We start from the raw sequence: 13,923 nt of genomic DNA, 5'->3' as shown, positions 1-13,923 counted from the left end.
AGTTTCCTCCCACAGTCCAAAGACATTGGCGATTCTAATTGTCCCCTAGTGTGTGCTTGGTGTGTGTGTGTGTGCCCTGCGGTGGGCTGGCACCCTGCCCGGGGTTTGCTTCCTGCCTTGCTCCCTGTGTTGGCTGCGATTGGCTCCAGCAGACCCCCGTGACCCTGTGGTTAGGATATAGCAGGTTGGATAATGGATGGATGGATATCCCAGAAGTGGGAGATTGTGAAGTATTATCAGTAGGTACAAATAGACTTTGACAACAAATACAATAAAAGATGTCCAGCGTCTTTATTGCTATTTTCATGGTGTTTTGAAACTACAAAAAGGGCACACGTGAGCAAACAAGAGACAACGAAAAAGGAACGGGATAGGATGGCACGTTTGTTTGATGCAAAACACTCACGAGACAGCATAAAATGTTCTAATAAATTGATCTGACTGACACTCAAATTATGAGAGGATTACAAGCCTTTACATATAATGTGATGTTAAATATCCATTAAGCATAAATGTGCAGATTGACTGCTAGCATAGGCCGAAAAGCAAGAAGAAACCCAAGACAGGCAGAGCAATCTTAACAGCACTATAGGCCTCCGGGCAAAGCAACGCACTACACAGGAATAAAAATGTAAATGGATGATCAAATGAAACATATCTTTATTGTATTGGTACTTCCAACAAGATCAGTGTTTAAACATTAAAAAGCATGCTGTACAGCAAAGATTAATCAACCCAAACGTTTGAACAATATAACATTAAAATTTTAACATATACATTAAACTCAATTGGTAAACCATACAGCATGGGGCTCCTATGCTCATGAGGCCCCCAGGCAACTGCCCAGCTTGCCCATGCGTTAAGACAGCTCTGAAGACAGGGTGCCAGTCTATCACAAGGCAAACACACACAAAACATACATACACACGTACACAAGAGCCAATTTAGTATTACAAATCCACCCGACCTGCATGTATTTGGACTGTGGGAGAAACAAAAGTACCTGGAGAAAACCCACAGAGACACGGGGAAAACGTGCAAACTGCAAACAGGGAGGACCCCGGACGCAAAAAAAAAAAAAAAAAATACAAAAGCTAGATTCAAAGTACTTGGAAGACAATAAATGAGATGTATAATGCACACTTTTCAGGTTTTTTTTTTCTCCACCACTCTTGGGTATGGAAGAATCACACACGTCGACATAAAAATGGTCACACTGCTCAAGCCACAAGTGGAATTCTGGGAAAATGATTGTTAGGAAAACACCCAATTCCAAACCCCGAAAAATGGCACCCTGATGATTAAACAAAGATGCCTTTGTGGCATAAAGATATTAAGTTTCAGCTCTTTTAAATCACCATGCAGGAAACTGCAGTTACATTTGGAGTCCTTGGCCATAATAAATCCATATATGTTCAGGAAGCCTGGAAAATTGAAAGAAAAACCACAGATCATATCAGTGGGCAAATATAGTAACGTCTCAGTGAGTGTTTCAAATCAAAACGCCGCTGCACTTGAGGTCATTATGATATCATATTTCATTTGGAAAATGCAAATACAGTAGTGCAATAATGAACTGGTCATCAAAGTGCAAGGAAGACATGAAAAAATACCTGAAGTGTGTCTCTTCCTCATGCAGGTCCCCCATTCTGAGAATATTATACACCTCCCTCACTTCCTCACTTTTGGTTAATGGGTCTGACACTCCTCTTCCTCCTCCTTTCTCCCATAATAACGGGCACATCTCTTCTCAAGCGGGGTCATTTTTGCTAAATCGCTTGTAATTTGACCTCTCCAAATTAGAATCACTGCTGTTATTGAACCATCTGGACTATAAACATGTTTGGTCTCTTTGTAAAGGTAACATTCTCTAGTTTCACCCTCAGAATCACTGTAGGTGTGACTGATCAAAAGTTATGCACATTAGAACTCACAAAAAAAATGAATTTTTTTGTTCTCGCCTAAGTTTTTTTGTGAAAATAAAGGCCTCTATAGCGGCAGTAGGTAGGTGGGGACAGAAACACACTATGTACCAACAGAATAACTTGTTGACTACTCACATTTCAAATTTGAAAAGAATACCTGTAAAAATGACATTTTACACCAGTTTTTATGTGGGCATGTCCAGGGGCTTTTTAGAGGGACCTCTGGTTTATCCATTATCCACATTTTGGAACGTATGGAAAAAGTGTAATAACTTTTGAATGCTTCAACCCACAGATATCAATGAGGGCTCTACTGAAAGTTACACCTAAAGGAATCTACATCTACACACAGTGTCACTCTATTAGTTATCAAAATAATAAAAACAATAAAAAATACACATTTCAATATAAAAATAGTCAATACAAGTCTTATGGGCCAAAATATATATATATATATTTTTATTTTTACTTTTTTTAATAAAATGCACACAAACTATATACATTTTTTACAAACTGTTACAATACAGCTCAGCGTTTTTCCACGTGCCACTGAATTTAGCAATCCCTAGCAGGCAGAAAGCACAAGGGCGTGTCACATGTCGCTCTCTGCCATTAGACGTCTCCTGGTACGATTGATCACTGTCACGCTGCGTACATGCCTCTACTACTTAATCGAGAGTGTATTTACGTATATCTGTACTTTCATCCATATTTAAAATGCGAAAAAAACTTGGTGAAATCACAATAAACAACCACGCACCAAGTCTGCAGACTGGCACAAATGCCAGCTTCGCGCAGCTCCGATCGGTTTTGTTTACAAGTTGGTATGGCAAGTTACATATCAAAATGCTCGGCTGCTCATTGGCTGTAAGTTTGGAGTGTCACTCACAGCGTCCAATCAAACTGGTAGATTCTACCAGGGTTTGGAGTTGTACGTCATCGTTCAGCTGTCTGTGACACTTGTTGGCTATACGAGGTGCCAGTCACCCCCCAGACCCCTCGTAATTGGCCAACTTAGGTGTCAATCAGAAGCTAACACTTCCGTGTAACATGCTGTAGCATGGTTATTGCCAACAGAAACAAATTACGCCTGATATGACCAATAGAAATGAAAAAAAATGTCGGAGCTAGTCTCAAGTTAAGAAACGTTTTCTGGAGTTTTTGTCCCTTTGAGGATCTATCGTGTGTTTTGGACCTAATCGTTTTACTGGATTATATTCCCTGGAGCCTTACGGACAGAATGAGATCAATATTGCTTGGAAATATTGATGTTTGACTTGCAGAGAGCCTTCAAAGGTAGGAAAAGTCAGCTCTTAAAAGTATGTACTTCTCTGTAAAAAAGGATTTAGTGTCAGTGCTGTGGTTGTTGTGTGTCAAAATGGTTTATATCATCGGAAAGACGAGACTCTGAATTTTCATTTGATGGGTAGTGTGTCGAGGTGCATGACAGAGGGGCATGCACACATGGCTGTGACATGATTGTGACGTCGTCAAATCGTCGTTATGTACCGAGACCGGTACGTGTGCATGTTAGGTACGTGACATTGACCAAACACTGTCACCTACTGACTAGGCGAATATCAATGCACCGCTCGAAAGAGCCGTAACATGTATAAGTGCAACTTAGTCGCTGGCCGTGTACTCGTGCACTTTACATTATGGTCTGTACACAAGTTTCACATGGTAAGTTTAATCAAGGTTTAACTCCCACTGTCGTCCTCAGTCAAAGCCTGCATGTTGATCCCAATCTACGCTGTTCAGCTTTGCACTTAATTCTGTCTCTCTGTGCTTGTCTTATACAACAATATGTTGACAGAGCTTCATTTTGTGTGAGTTTTTCCTTGTTTTTTTTAATTGCTAATTCGGCTAACAGTTTATCATTGTTGATGTTGTTCTTTGTTATTTGTCTACCAGCCATGCTGATCTCTGATTCCATCTCAGGCACATACAATTTATAGGCAGAATTTTGCCACCTGCAGGCCTGAAAATATCTAAAAAATCAGAAAATATAGATTCTACTGTGTTCTGATAGGTGTGATCATAAAAATCATAGGAGTTTAGGAAGAACAGGACACTTAGGCTTGAATCAGTGTGCAGACGCCTCTTAGCTGTATTGTGGGAAACAAGAAAAACAAGCATGTAGTGTGAAGGTTAGGGGTGGTGAGACTTGAACAGCCAATTTATAAGAACAGTAAACCCTTAATGAGCAGAACAAGAGCAGGTAATCTGGGTATGGACAGGCACAAAACGACAGACAGAGCATCTCACATTAGGAACAATATATACATTATCTAAATCAATTTATCCAGAGCAGGATCACAGGAAACCTGGAGCCTACCCCAGTAGGTTTGGATGCAAGGCTGGAAAAATCCTTGGACAGTGTGCCAGCCTACTGCAATAATACTACAGTATATGTATGACATGGCTGATGTTAAGAACAAGAAAAGAGTATATCTATTTTGAAAGAGAGAGATGGAGAGATTGAAAAGAGGGAGACAAATATTTTAGAACATAATTCGGCCAACAGATTATTTTCACAATATCAGATACTTTGAGCTGTGAAGGTAAAACTAAAAATGTTAAATTAATAAATACAGAATAAATACAAGAAAACATTAGAAGGTTTAGTTTTTCTCCAGTTGGCAGACTCAATTCACTCACCTACCTGTAGTTCAGTAGAGACATTGCCAACTCATGAACCTCTCAGAATTTTAAACACTTCAATCATGTCACCTTTTAATCTTCTTTTGTTTAAACTGTAAAGACTCAGCTCTTTTTAATCTTTCTTCATAATTCATCCCATGTAGCCCTGGAATCAGCCTAGTCGCTCTTCTCTGGACCTTTTCTAGCTCTGCTATGTCCTTTTTGTAGCCTGGAGACCAAAACTGCACCCAGTACTCCAGATGAGGCCTCACCAGTGTGTTATAAAGCTTGAGCAGAACCTCCTGTGACTTGTACTCCACACATCAAGGCGCTATATAACCTGATATTCTGTTAGCCTTCTTAATGACTTCTGAACACTGTCTGGCAGCTGATAGTGTCAAGTCCACTATGACTCCTAAATCCTTCTCATAAGGTGTACTCTCGATTTTCCGACCGCCCATTGTGTATTCAAACCTAATATTTTTACTTCCTTTGTGTAATACTTTACATTTACTGACATTAAATTTCATCTGCCACAAATCTGCCCAAGCCTGTATGCTATCCAAGTCCTTCTGTAATGATATAACGGATTCCAAATTATATGCTAATCAACTTATCTTGGTATCATCTGAAAATTTAATCAGCTTGTTACTTATATTCTTATCTAAATCATTCACATATATTAAAAATAGCAATGGCCCTAACACTGACCCCTGCTGGTCACCACTCTTAACATCAGCCAGTTCTGATGAGGTTCCTCTCACCATCACCCTCTTCTTCCAGTGTCTGAGCCAATTCTAATAACATCACCCTGAACTCCCACTTCTTTTAATTTGATGCCCAACCTCTCATGTGGCACCTTATCAAATACTTTCTGAAAGTCCACATAAATAATATCATAAGCTCCGCTTTGATCGTATCCTTTTGTTGCCTCCTCATAAAATTCCAGCATATTAGTAAAACACAACATCCCTCTTCTGAACCCTATCCTTGCCATGTGTTGCTCAACCTTATCCTTAATAATTCCTTCCATTAATTTTCCTGTGATGCATGTTAAGCTTACTGGCCTATAGCTGCTTGGATCTGCCCCATCACCCTTTTTATATAATGGGATGATATTTGCCATTTTCCAGTCCTTCAGAATCTCTCCAGTGTGCAGTGACTTCCTAAAAATTTGCATCAAGGGTTTATACAGTGGTGTGAAAAACTATTTGCCCCCTTCCTGATTTCTTATTCTTTTGCATGTTTGTCACACAAAATGTTTCTGATCATCAAACACATTTAACCATTAGTCAAATATAACACAAGTAAACACAAAATGCAGTTTTTAAATGATGGTTTTATTATTTAGGGAGAAAAAAATCCAAACCTACATGGCCCTGTGTGAAAAAGTAATTGCCCCCTGAACCTAATAACTGGTTGGGCCACCCTTAGCAGCAATAACTGCAATCAAGTGTTTGCGATAACTTGCAATGAGTCATTTACTGCGCTCTGGAGGAATTTTGGCCCACTCATCTTTGCTGAATTGTTGTAATTCAGCTTTATTTGAGGGTTTTCTAGTATGAACCGCCTTTTTAAGGTCATGCCATAGCATCTCAATTGGATTCAGGTCAGGACGTTGACTAGGCCACTCCAAAGTCTTCATTTTGTTTTTCTTCAGCCTTTCAGAGGTGGATTTGCTGGTGTGTTTTGGGTCATTGTCCTGTTGCAGCACCCAAGATCGCTTCAGCTTGAGTTGACGAACAGATGGCCGGACATTCTCCTTCAGGATTTTTTGGTAGACAGTAGAATTCATGGTTCCATCTATCACAGCAAGCCTTCCAGGTCCTGAAGCAGCAAAACAACCCCAGACCATCACACTACCACCACCATATTTTACTGTTGGTGTGATGTTCTTTTTCTGAAATGCTGTGTTCCTTTACGCCAGATGTAACGGGACATTTGCCTTCCAAAAAGTTCAACTTTTGTCTCATCAGTCCACAAGATATTTTCCCAAAAGTCTTGGCCATCATTGAGATGTTTCTTAGCAAAATTGAGACAAGCCCTAATGTTCTTTTTGCTTAACAGTGGTTTGCATCTTGGAAATCTGCCATGCAGGCCGTTTTTGCCCAGTCTCTTTCTTATGATGGAGTCGTGAACACTGACCTTAATTGAGGCAAGTGAGGCCTGCAGTTCTTTAGACGTTGTCCTGGGGTCTTTTGTGACCTCTCGGATGAGTCGTCTCTGCGCTCTTGGGGTAATTTTGGTCGGTCGTCCGGCCACTCCTGGGAAGGTTCACCACTGTTCCATGTTTTTGCCATTTGTGGATAATGGCTCTCACTGTGGTTTGCTGGAGTCCCAAAGCTTTAGAAATGGCTTTATAACCTTTACCAGACTGATAGATCTCAATTACTTCTGTTCTCATTTGCTCCTGAATTTCTTTGGATCTTGGCATGATGTCTAGCTTTTGAGGTGCTTTTGGTCTACTTCTCTGTGTCAGGCAGCTCCTATTTAAGTGATTTCTTGATTGAAACAGGTGTGGCAGTAATCAGGCCTGGGGGTGGCTACGGAAATTGAACTCAGGTGTGATACACCACAGTTAGGTTATTTTTGAACAAGGGGGCAATTACTTTTCACACAGGGCCATGTAGGTTTGGATTTTTTCTCCCTAAATAATAAAAACCATCATTTAAAAACTGCATTTTGTGTTTACTTGTGTTATATTTGACTAATGGTTAAATGTGTTTGATGATCAGAAATATTTTGTGTGACAAACATGCAAAAGAATAAGAAATCAGGAAGGGGGCAAATAGTTTTTCACACCACTGTATTTGTACTTGCTAACCTCCTTAAGAACTCGAGGGTAAATATTATCTGGGGTGGTGATTTGTTTGATTTCATCTTATTTAATCTGAGCAGCACTTCTCCCTCTACAATTTCCAAATCCCTCAGTACCTCCTTAGTAGTTGTGTTTACCTCTGGCAGGTTATCCACTTGTTCACTTGTAAACACCTCAGAAAAATGTTAGTTTAGGGCATCTGTTATTTCATTGTCTGTATCTTTTAATTCCCCTTTACTATTCCTGATGCACTTGACCTCCTCCTTCACTGTTCTTTTACTACTAAAATACTGAAAGAATCTCTTGGGGTCTTCTTTCGCCTTATCTGCTATATTCCTCTCCAACTGTCTTTTAGCCTCCCTGATATCCTTCTTAATGGTTGCCCTCATGTTCTCATACGCCCTACGATTCACTTTGCAGTCATTAGTCTTATATGCCTTATAAAGCAGTTTTTTCCTTTGCAACTTCTTTTTTTAACTCTTTATTAACACACTGTGGGTTTTTAAAAATTCCTATTAATTCCAATTTTAGGTATGTATCTGTCCTGGATTATATTTTTAAACCTGTTTCACTGCTCCTCAACTGTCTCCACACTTAAAAGCCTATCCCAGTCTGTTCGCCCTCTTCTTTGTTGCATCTGCTCAAAATTAGCCCTACCAAAGTTCAGCTTAACAATTTTAGTCTTTGCATCTGTACTCTTACAAAATACTGAGAATTGTATTACATTCTGGTCACTTGACCCTAGTGGTTCAATCACCTCTACACCCTCAATTCTATCCTGATTATTACAGAATACTAAATCCAGACAGGCTTCACCCCGTGTTGGTGCTTTAACATGCTGTGTTAAAAAACAGTCGCTGATTACTTCTAAAAACTCCTGCTCTTGTGCTCCTCCATCTGTAAGGTTATTCCAGTTTATATTTGGATAATTAAAGTCCCCCATGACTATAATATCTCCCTGTAAACTTGCCTTTTTGATATTACTAAAAAAGATGTGTGTTGAAATTACTGTCTGCATTGGGTGGTCTATAACACACTCCTAAAATAAGACCTCTTTCCCTAATATTTTCCAAGCAAAGCCACATGTCCTCACTAAGATGGGGCTCATCATCCAACTGAAGAGGACTTGAATTTAAATTCTGTTTTTCATAAACAACAACCCCACCTCCTTTTCTGTTCTGTCTATCCTTCCTAAAACATGTGTATCCCTCTATGTTACACTCATCCCCATCTTTGTTATTTAGCCAGGTTTCCGGTATTGCTATAATATCACAATTATGCTCTGCTACATACAGCTCCAACTCACTTACCTTATTTTTGATACTTATAGCATTAAGGTAAGCTATTTTTAATGTTTGCTTATAATTTACATTACTGCACATTTTTATTTCTACACCATTGTGTGTTCCTCCATACATAGATGTAAACCTCTCCTGTCCTAAACACCCTTCCCCAATACCCTAGTTTAAATAATCCTTGACTAATCTACTTAAATGCCTTCCCAACACATTGGTTCATATCCACCGTGGCAGAACAGGTCCCATCTGTTCCAAAAGGAGTCCCAATGCCCCATACACCTATAGCCTTTTTCCCTTCACCAAGATTTGAGCCACGCGTTAAGCCTTCTGATCTCCTCAGTCTTACCTGGACTGGCGCGTGGCACAGGCAGGACTTCAGAGTAGACTACCTTGTCAGTTCTTCTCCTCAGCTTGGCACCTAACTCTTTGAATTTGGATCGCACAACTGACAGACTACCCTTATGTATGTCATTTGTTCCAACATAGACAATGACAACTGGATCCAACCCCGCTCTGGCCAAGAGCCTATCCACCCTTCCAGTGAGGTCCCCCACCTCTGCACCCAGAAGGCATACACTGTGCAAGACTCTCTGTCTCTGGAGCACACTAGCCCTTCAATCCCCCTAATGATTGACTCCTCAAATATCACTACCTCTCTGTTTCTGGGAACTGGTTTTGGGATGGCTCTTTGGAACCTCTCATCCCTGCCTACCACCTCAGAATCATCAGAGACACCGTCCAGCTCCTCAAGAACGTGAAAACAGTTTGACTCTATGTTAAGTGATGTTTATGTTTGTACTTCTCACCTCTACTCTTTTCAATCTACAGGTAACAAGGAAGCCACTATCTCGTTATCCAGTATGGAGAAGGAGTGCATAGCTGTCGAGGAACATCATTATGTGAAAAACAAATGTGAAGAGGGGGTCTTAGAAGAAGTGTGTAATAGCAAGGAGTGGATAAATCCCACACAACACTGGGGACTCCTCTTAATGAATGGAATAGATGTTGATGAAGAACACTGTATATGGAGGTCTGAACATCTTGAAGATGAGAGTGTCTGCATGAACAATAAGGAGCAAGAAGATTGTGAAGATGGACCTATGGACTTTACGGTAGATCCCAAGCTAATGCCTTACTGCCCCAATCTGCAGAAAAACGAAGCGGCCAATGACATAAAGGAAGAAAATCTCAAATGTAAATCTGAATGGCAGGATTTTTATTCAGATAAAGAGGCTCCTGGATTAGGATTCACACCCAGCAGTCACCGTTCCCTACAGCATCACTTGGTCAATGAGAAGCCACAAGCTGACATGAAGAGGTCTGCCAAAGAATCAGGTTCAAGGCCTCCTGAAGAAGGTAGGTGTTAAAATACGACAGTTAACCTGAGGCTCTGGGCTGATAGGATTGATCCGACACACACACACATCCTTTTCTTAATCACTAGTTTCAGAATTCCAGGCTTGTTTTGGTCTGAGCATTCTGGGGCAACAAGTTAAACCATTCATTTCATGTTTTGTGAGAGAAAAATCCATTCTTTCCATCAGAAATCATCACCTTTACTCTTCTTAAACAGTAACATGGTTGGCATTGACTAGCATTAAGAAAAATAAAATGTCAGTATGAGTGCAGTCAGATGAGCAGCCAGCAATTGTTGAAAAAATTTGTTAGAGCAAGTTGCTTATCAGGACTGGACATACACAGTACAAGTTAAGATGCTACTGCCATCGAATATCATTTCGTGGTAATGAAGTGATGTCTCTATCCAGCAGGCTGCACTCGCTCCCTTGTTGGAATAAGTTCTTTTGTAATTGCAGCATGTTACATAACCCGAAACTATACAAATATAATATAATAATGTCAATACCACTCCCTTAGTGATACAGCGGTAAGAAATAACATAGGAGAAATAACTTAGCTTTCTTTAATGACAGCTAACACTGCATAACAGATGAAGGAAGCCAATGGCAAGAGCCCAGTTTGAGAGTGGGGGTCCAATGTGTAGGGTCTGCCATTTTCGTCACTGTTTTGGAAGGATTTTCAGGATTGGATGACGTTATCTACCATCTGTCTGTTGGCTTCAAAGGTGTACCGGGCAATGTTCCAAGCCTTTATACTCTTTCTAAATGTGCAGGCCCCCACTTAGGTAAATCATGCCATTCCAAACAAATCAAAGAAGATCCAATGTCATGCTGAATCTGACACACACAAATAGTACAATGCCCATTTTTGTATTTGTCTCTATCTTGTCTTCTTATGCTTGCCTATCCATCCATCCATCCATCCATTCATCCATCCTCTTCCGCTTATCCGAGATCGGGTCACGGGGGCAGCAGCTTGAGCAGAGATGCCCAGACTTCCCTCTCCTCAGCCACTTCTTCCCGAGGCATTCCCAGGCCAGCCAGGAGACATAGTCCCTCCAGTGTGTCCGGAACACCTCACCAGGTAGGCGTCCAGGAGGCATCCTGATCAGATGCCCGAGCCACCTCATCTGACTCCTCTCGATGCGGAGGAGCAGTGGCTCTACTCTGAGGCCCTCCCAGATGACTGAGCTTCTCACCTTATCTTTAAGGGAAAGCCTAGGCACCCTGCGGAGGAAACTCATTTCAGCTGCTTGTATTCGCAATCTCGTTCTTTCGGTCACTACCCATAGCTCATGACCATAGGTGAGGGTAGGAACATAGATCAACTGGTAAATTGAGAGTTTTGCCTTACGGCTCAGCTCCTTTTTCACCACAACAGAACGATGCAGAGCCCGGATCACTGCGGATGCCGCACCGATCCGCCTGTCGATCTCGCGTTCCATTCTTCCCTCACTCGTGAACACGACCCCGAGATACTTGAACTGTCCAAGCTGTGCATCGAGGTGAACCCTAACCCTAACCCTATATCTAGCCGAGGATCAGACCGCCAAGGTCCCCGCCTTCGGCCATCACCCAACTCACACTGCACCCGACCTCCTTGGCTCCTCCCATAGGTAGTGAGCCCATGGGAAATAATGATTGCCAAGCAGTTCTAAATGATGAGAACCCGGGGTGCTAAATCCGGCTTTGTGTTAGCTGAACATGTGAGAAGAAAAGACAAGCAGATATAAAATAGTTGCACAGAGCACAGTGAAATATTACACTTTTATTCTGATTACAGTGTGTCATGTGTCACTGTTTAAATGTGGGAGTCACCAAATAGATATGACCTTGGGAATACTGTTCTGGAGTAAATAATCTTTTAGTGGGACTGCACCATGATAGACAAAACAAGAAACATTTGATTCACAACTGACACTGAATTTTGCTTAAGAGGTGATTTCTTAATTGTTGAATTACGTCAAACTCACTATTGATATCAACAGATTTTTAGATTAACAACAGGGAAGTTTGCTTCTCAGAGCATCATGCTGTGTCATTGTGTTATCAGACATGATAAATATGATCACAAGTGTGTAAATGCCACATTACCACCCTACAAACTCAAAGTTTCAAGTCGGATAATTCAGAGAAAGAAAAGCTTCTTGAATTCTCCTGACCTTTCACTGTAGTCAGTTTTTATATAAAATAATAATAATAATATGTGCCCTCCATGATGGTTGGGACAATGACACATTTGTCCTCGATTTACTCCTCTGCTCCACAGTTTAAAATTCCAAGTCAATCAGTTCAGATGTGATTAAAGTGCGCATTGCAGACTTCCATTTAAGGGGACATTTTAGTCACACCATGTTGAAATTACAATACTATTGGGAAACAGCAATGGCAGTTCTATTGAAGCTGTTGTCATATTTAGGACTTTGTCGCCTATCCCTCACATGCAATGTCTGCTTGAAGTCTGCGATTCACAGACACCAGAAGATGCTGAGGATCTTCTCTGGTGATGCTCTGCCAAGCCCGTAGTGCAGCCATCTTCAGCTCCTGTTTGTCTCAGGGGTCTTGTCCCCTTACGTTGTCTCTTCAGCAGTGGTGACTGGTGAAAAAAAATGTTGGCATGGGTGCAGTTTTTGGTGGGACAAGCTGAAGCAGCATTTCATAGCTCTGGATTATAGAAGAAGAAAAAACACCTACACAAACTGTAATGTGGCCTGCACTCGGAACACTTTGAGTAGTGAGTAAAGCCCTACATAAAAGTAAATAATAATAATTAGTAGTAGTAGTAGTAGAAGTAATGGTAGCCTAGCCAGAAATTTGTTGGTGGGTGGACATATATGAAACTAGGCCGGTGAATAAAATTTTACCGAGATAAGATGGTTTATAGAACTTGACCATCAGCAGCTGAATGAGGGGGATCCTCTAAAAAATAAACCCTGCTCTGTAAGGCAAAAAACGCTGAAAGACGCACACACACAAATCTAAATACCCAGCCTTTTAAAAAAATCTTTCCTTCTCTCCTACTTTAGGAAGAAAACTAAACCTTATGATGGCCTTACAATGATGCAAAAAGCAAAACAAAATAAAAAATAAAAAAAAACAATAAATTGGCATGATTGCACTCAAACTACAGATACCAATAATAGCCGACAGTGAACAACACTGGCAAGTGAATGTTTTTCTGTTCATCGAGTTCTCGCTCAGTTCAACCTTCTTAATCTGCATAACCTTAACAAACAGTAGGCCAATTAGTAAAACACACAAAGTATAAAAAGAAAAGCATGTTTGAATGTTTTACACTATGAATTATGTAAACATGTACAGTTACTACTTCATCACGTCAGCAATAAATATATTAACGTCAACATTGTGATATACTGGAAATAAGTGGATTTCAGAAATTCAATTTATGATCAGAATTCTATATTGTCAAAATTATGACAAACAAAACACAAAATGTCAGACATAGCTGTAACATTGCTCAAGGCCACTGTCGATATTTTTCCTTCTTAACAGTCAGCCAGTTGCTAAGGCACACAAGTTTGTTCGCACTTTCTGATGCCAGAGTAGATCTGTTTTTGTGCTGTGAACTTGAACCCCGGACACAGACAGACACGGACATCAATTGTCCTAAAGCACACGTTTATTCTCTTTTTTCTTCTACAGCACACACAGTGTATCAATCACCACCATACACAGTTCTTCTTCTTTTTCTTCTCTTTCATTCTGCTGCCTCCACTCCATTCTTGCACGCTCTGTTCCCTGCCTCCCAATTTGGGCTCCATGAAAGGAGTGAGGTGACCTCCTTTTTACTGCACCCGGAAGTGCTCCAGATGTCTTCCGATTGACATCCGGCAGCACTTCTGGGTGTGGCGGAAGTGCTG

The 13,923-nt window shown here is 40.8% G+C and overlaps 1 protein-coding gene across 1 annotated transcript in view; it reads left to right on the top strand.

Moving 5' to 3' along the window:
• Positions 1 to 3,189: 3,189 nt before the first annotated feature.
• Positions 3,190 to 13,923, top strand: part of LOC120534684 (zinc finger protein 208-like) — a 139,471-nt gene continuing 128,737 nt past the window's right edge. Inside the window, exons 1-2 of the mRNA XM_039762274.1 lie at positions 3,190 to 3,221; positions 9,513 to 10,040. Of these exons, the coding sequence (XP_039618208.1) occupies positions 3,194 to 3,221; positions 9,513 to 10,040 (556 nt within the window). The 5' untranslated portion in view covers positions 3,190 to 3,193. The remainder of the gene's footprint in view (positions 3,222 to 9,512; positions 10,041 to 13,923) is intronic.

This window comes from Polypterus senegalus, chromosome 8 (assembly GCF_016835505.1).
Source record: "Polypterus senegalus isolate Bchr_013 chromosome 8, ASM1683550v1, whole genome shotgun sequence".
NCBI lineage: Eukaryota > Metazoa > Chordata > Cladistia > Polypteriformes > Polypteridae > Polypterus > Polypterus senegalus.
The sequence above is the reverse complement of the archived record's forward strand: the minus strand, read 5'-3'. Positions and strand labels throughout refer to the sequence as shown.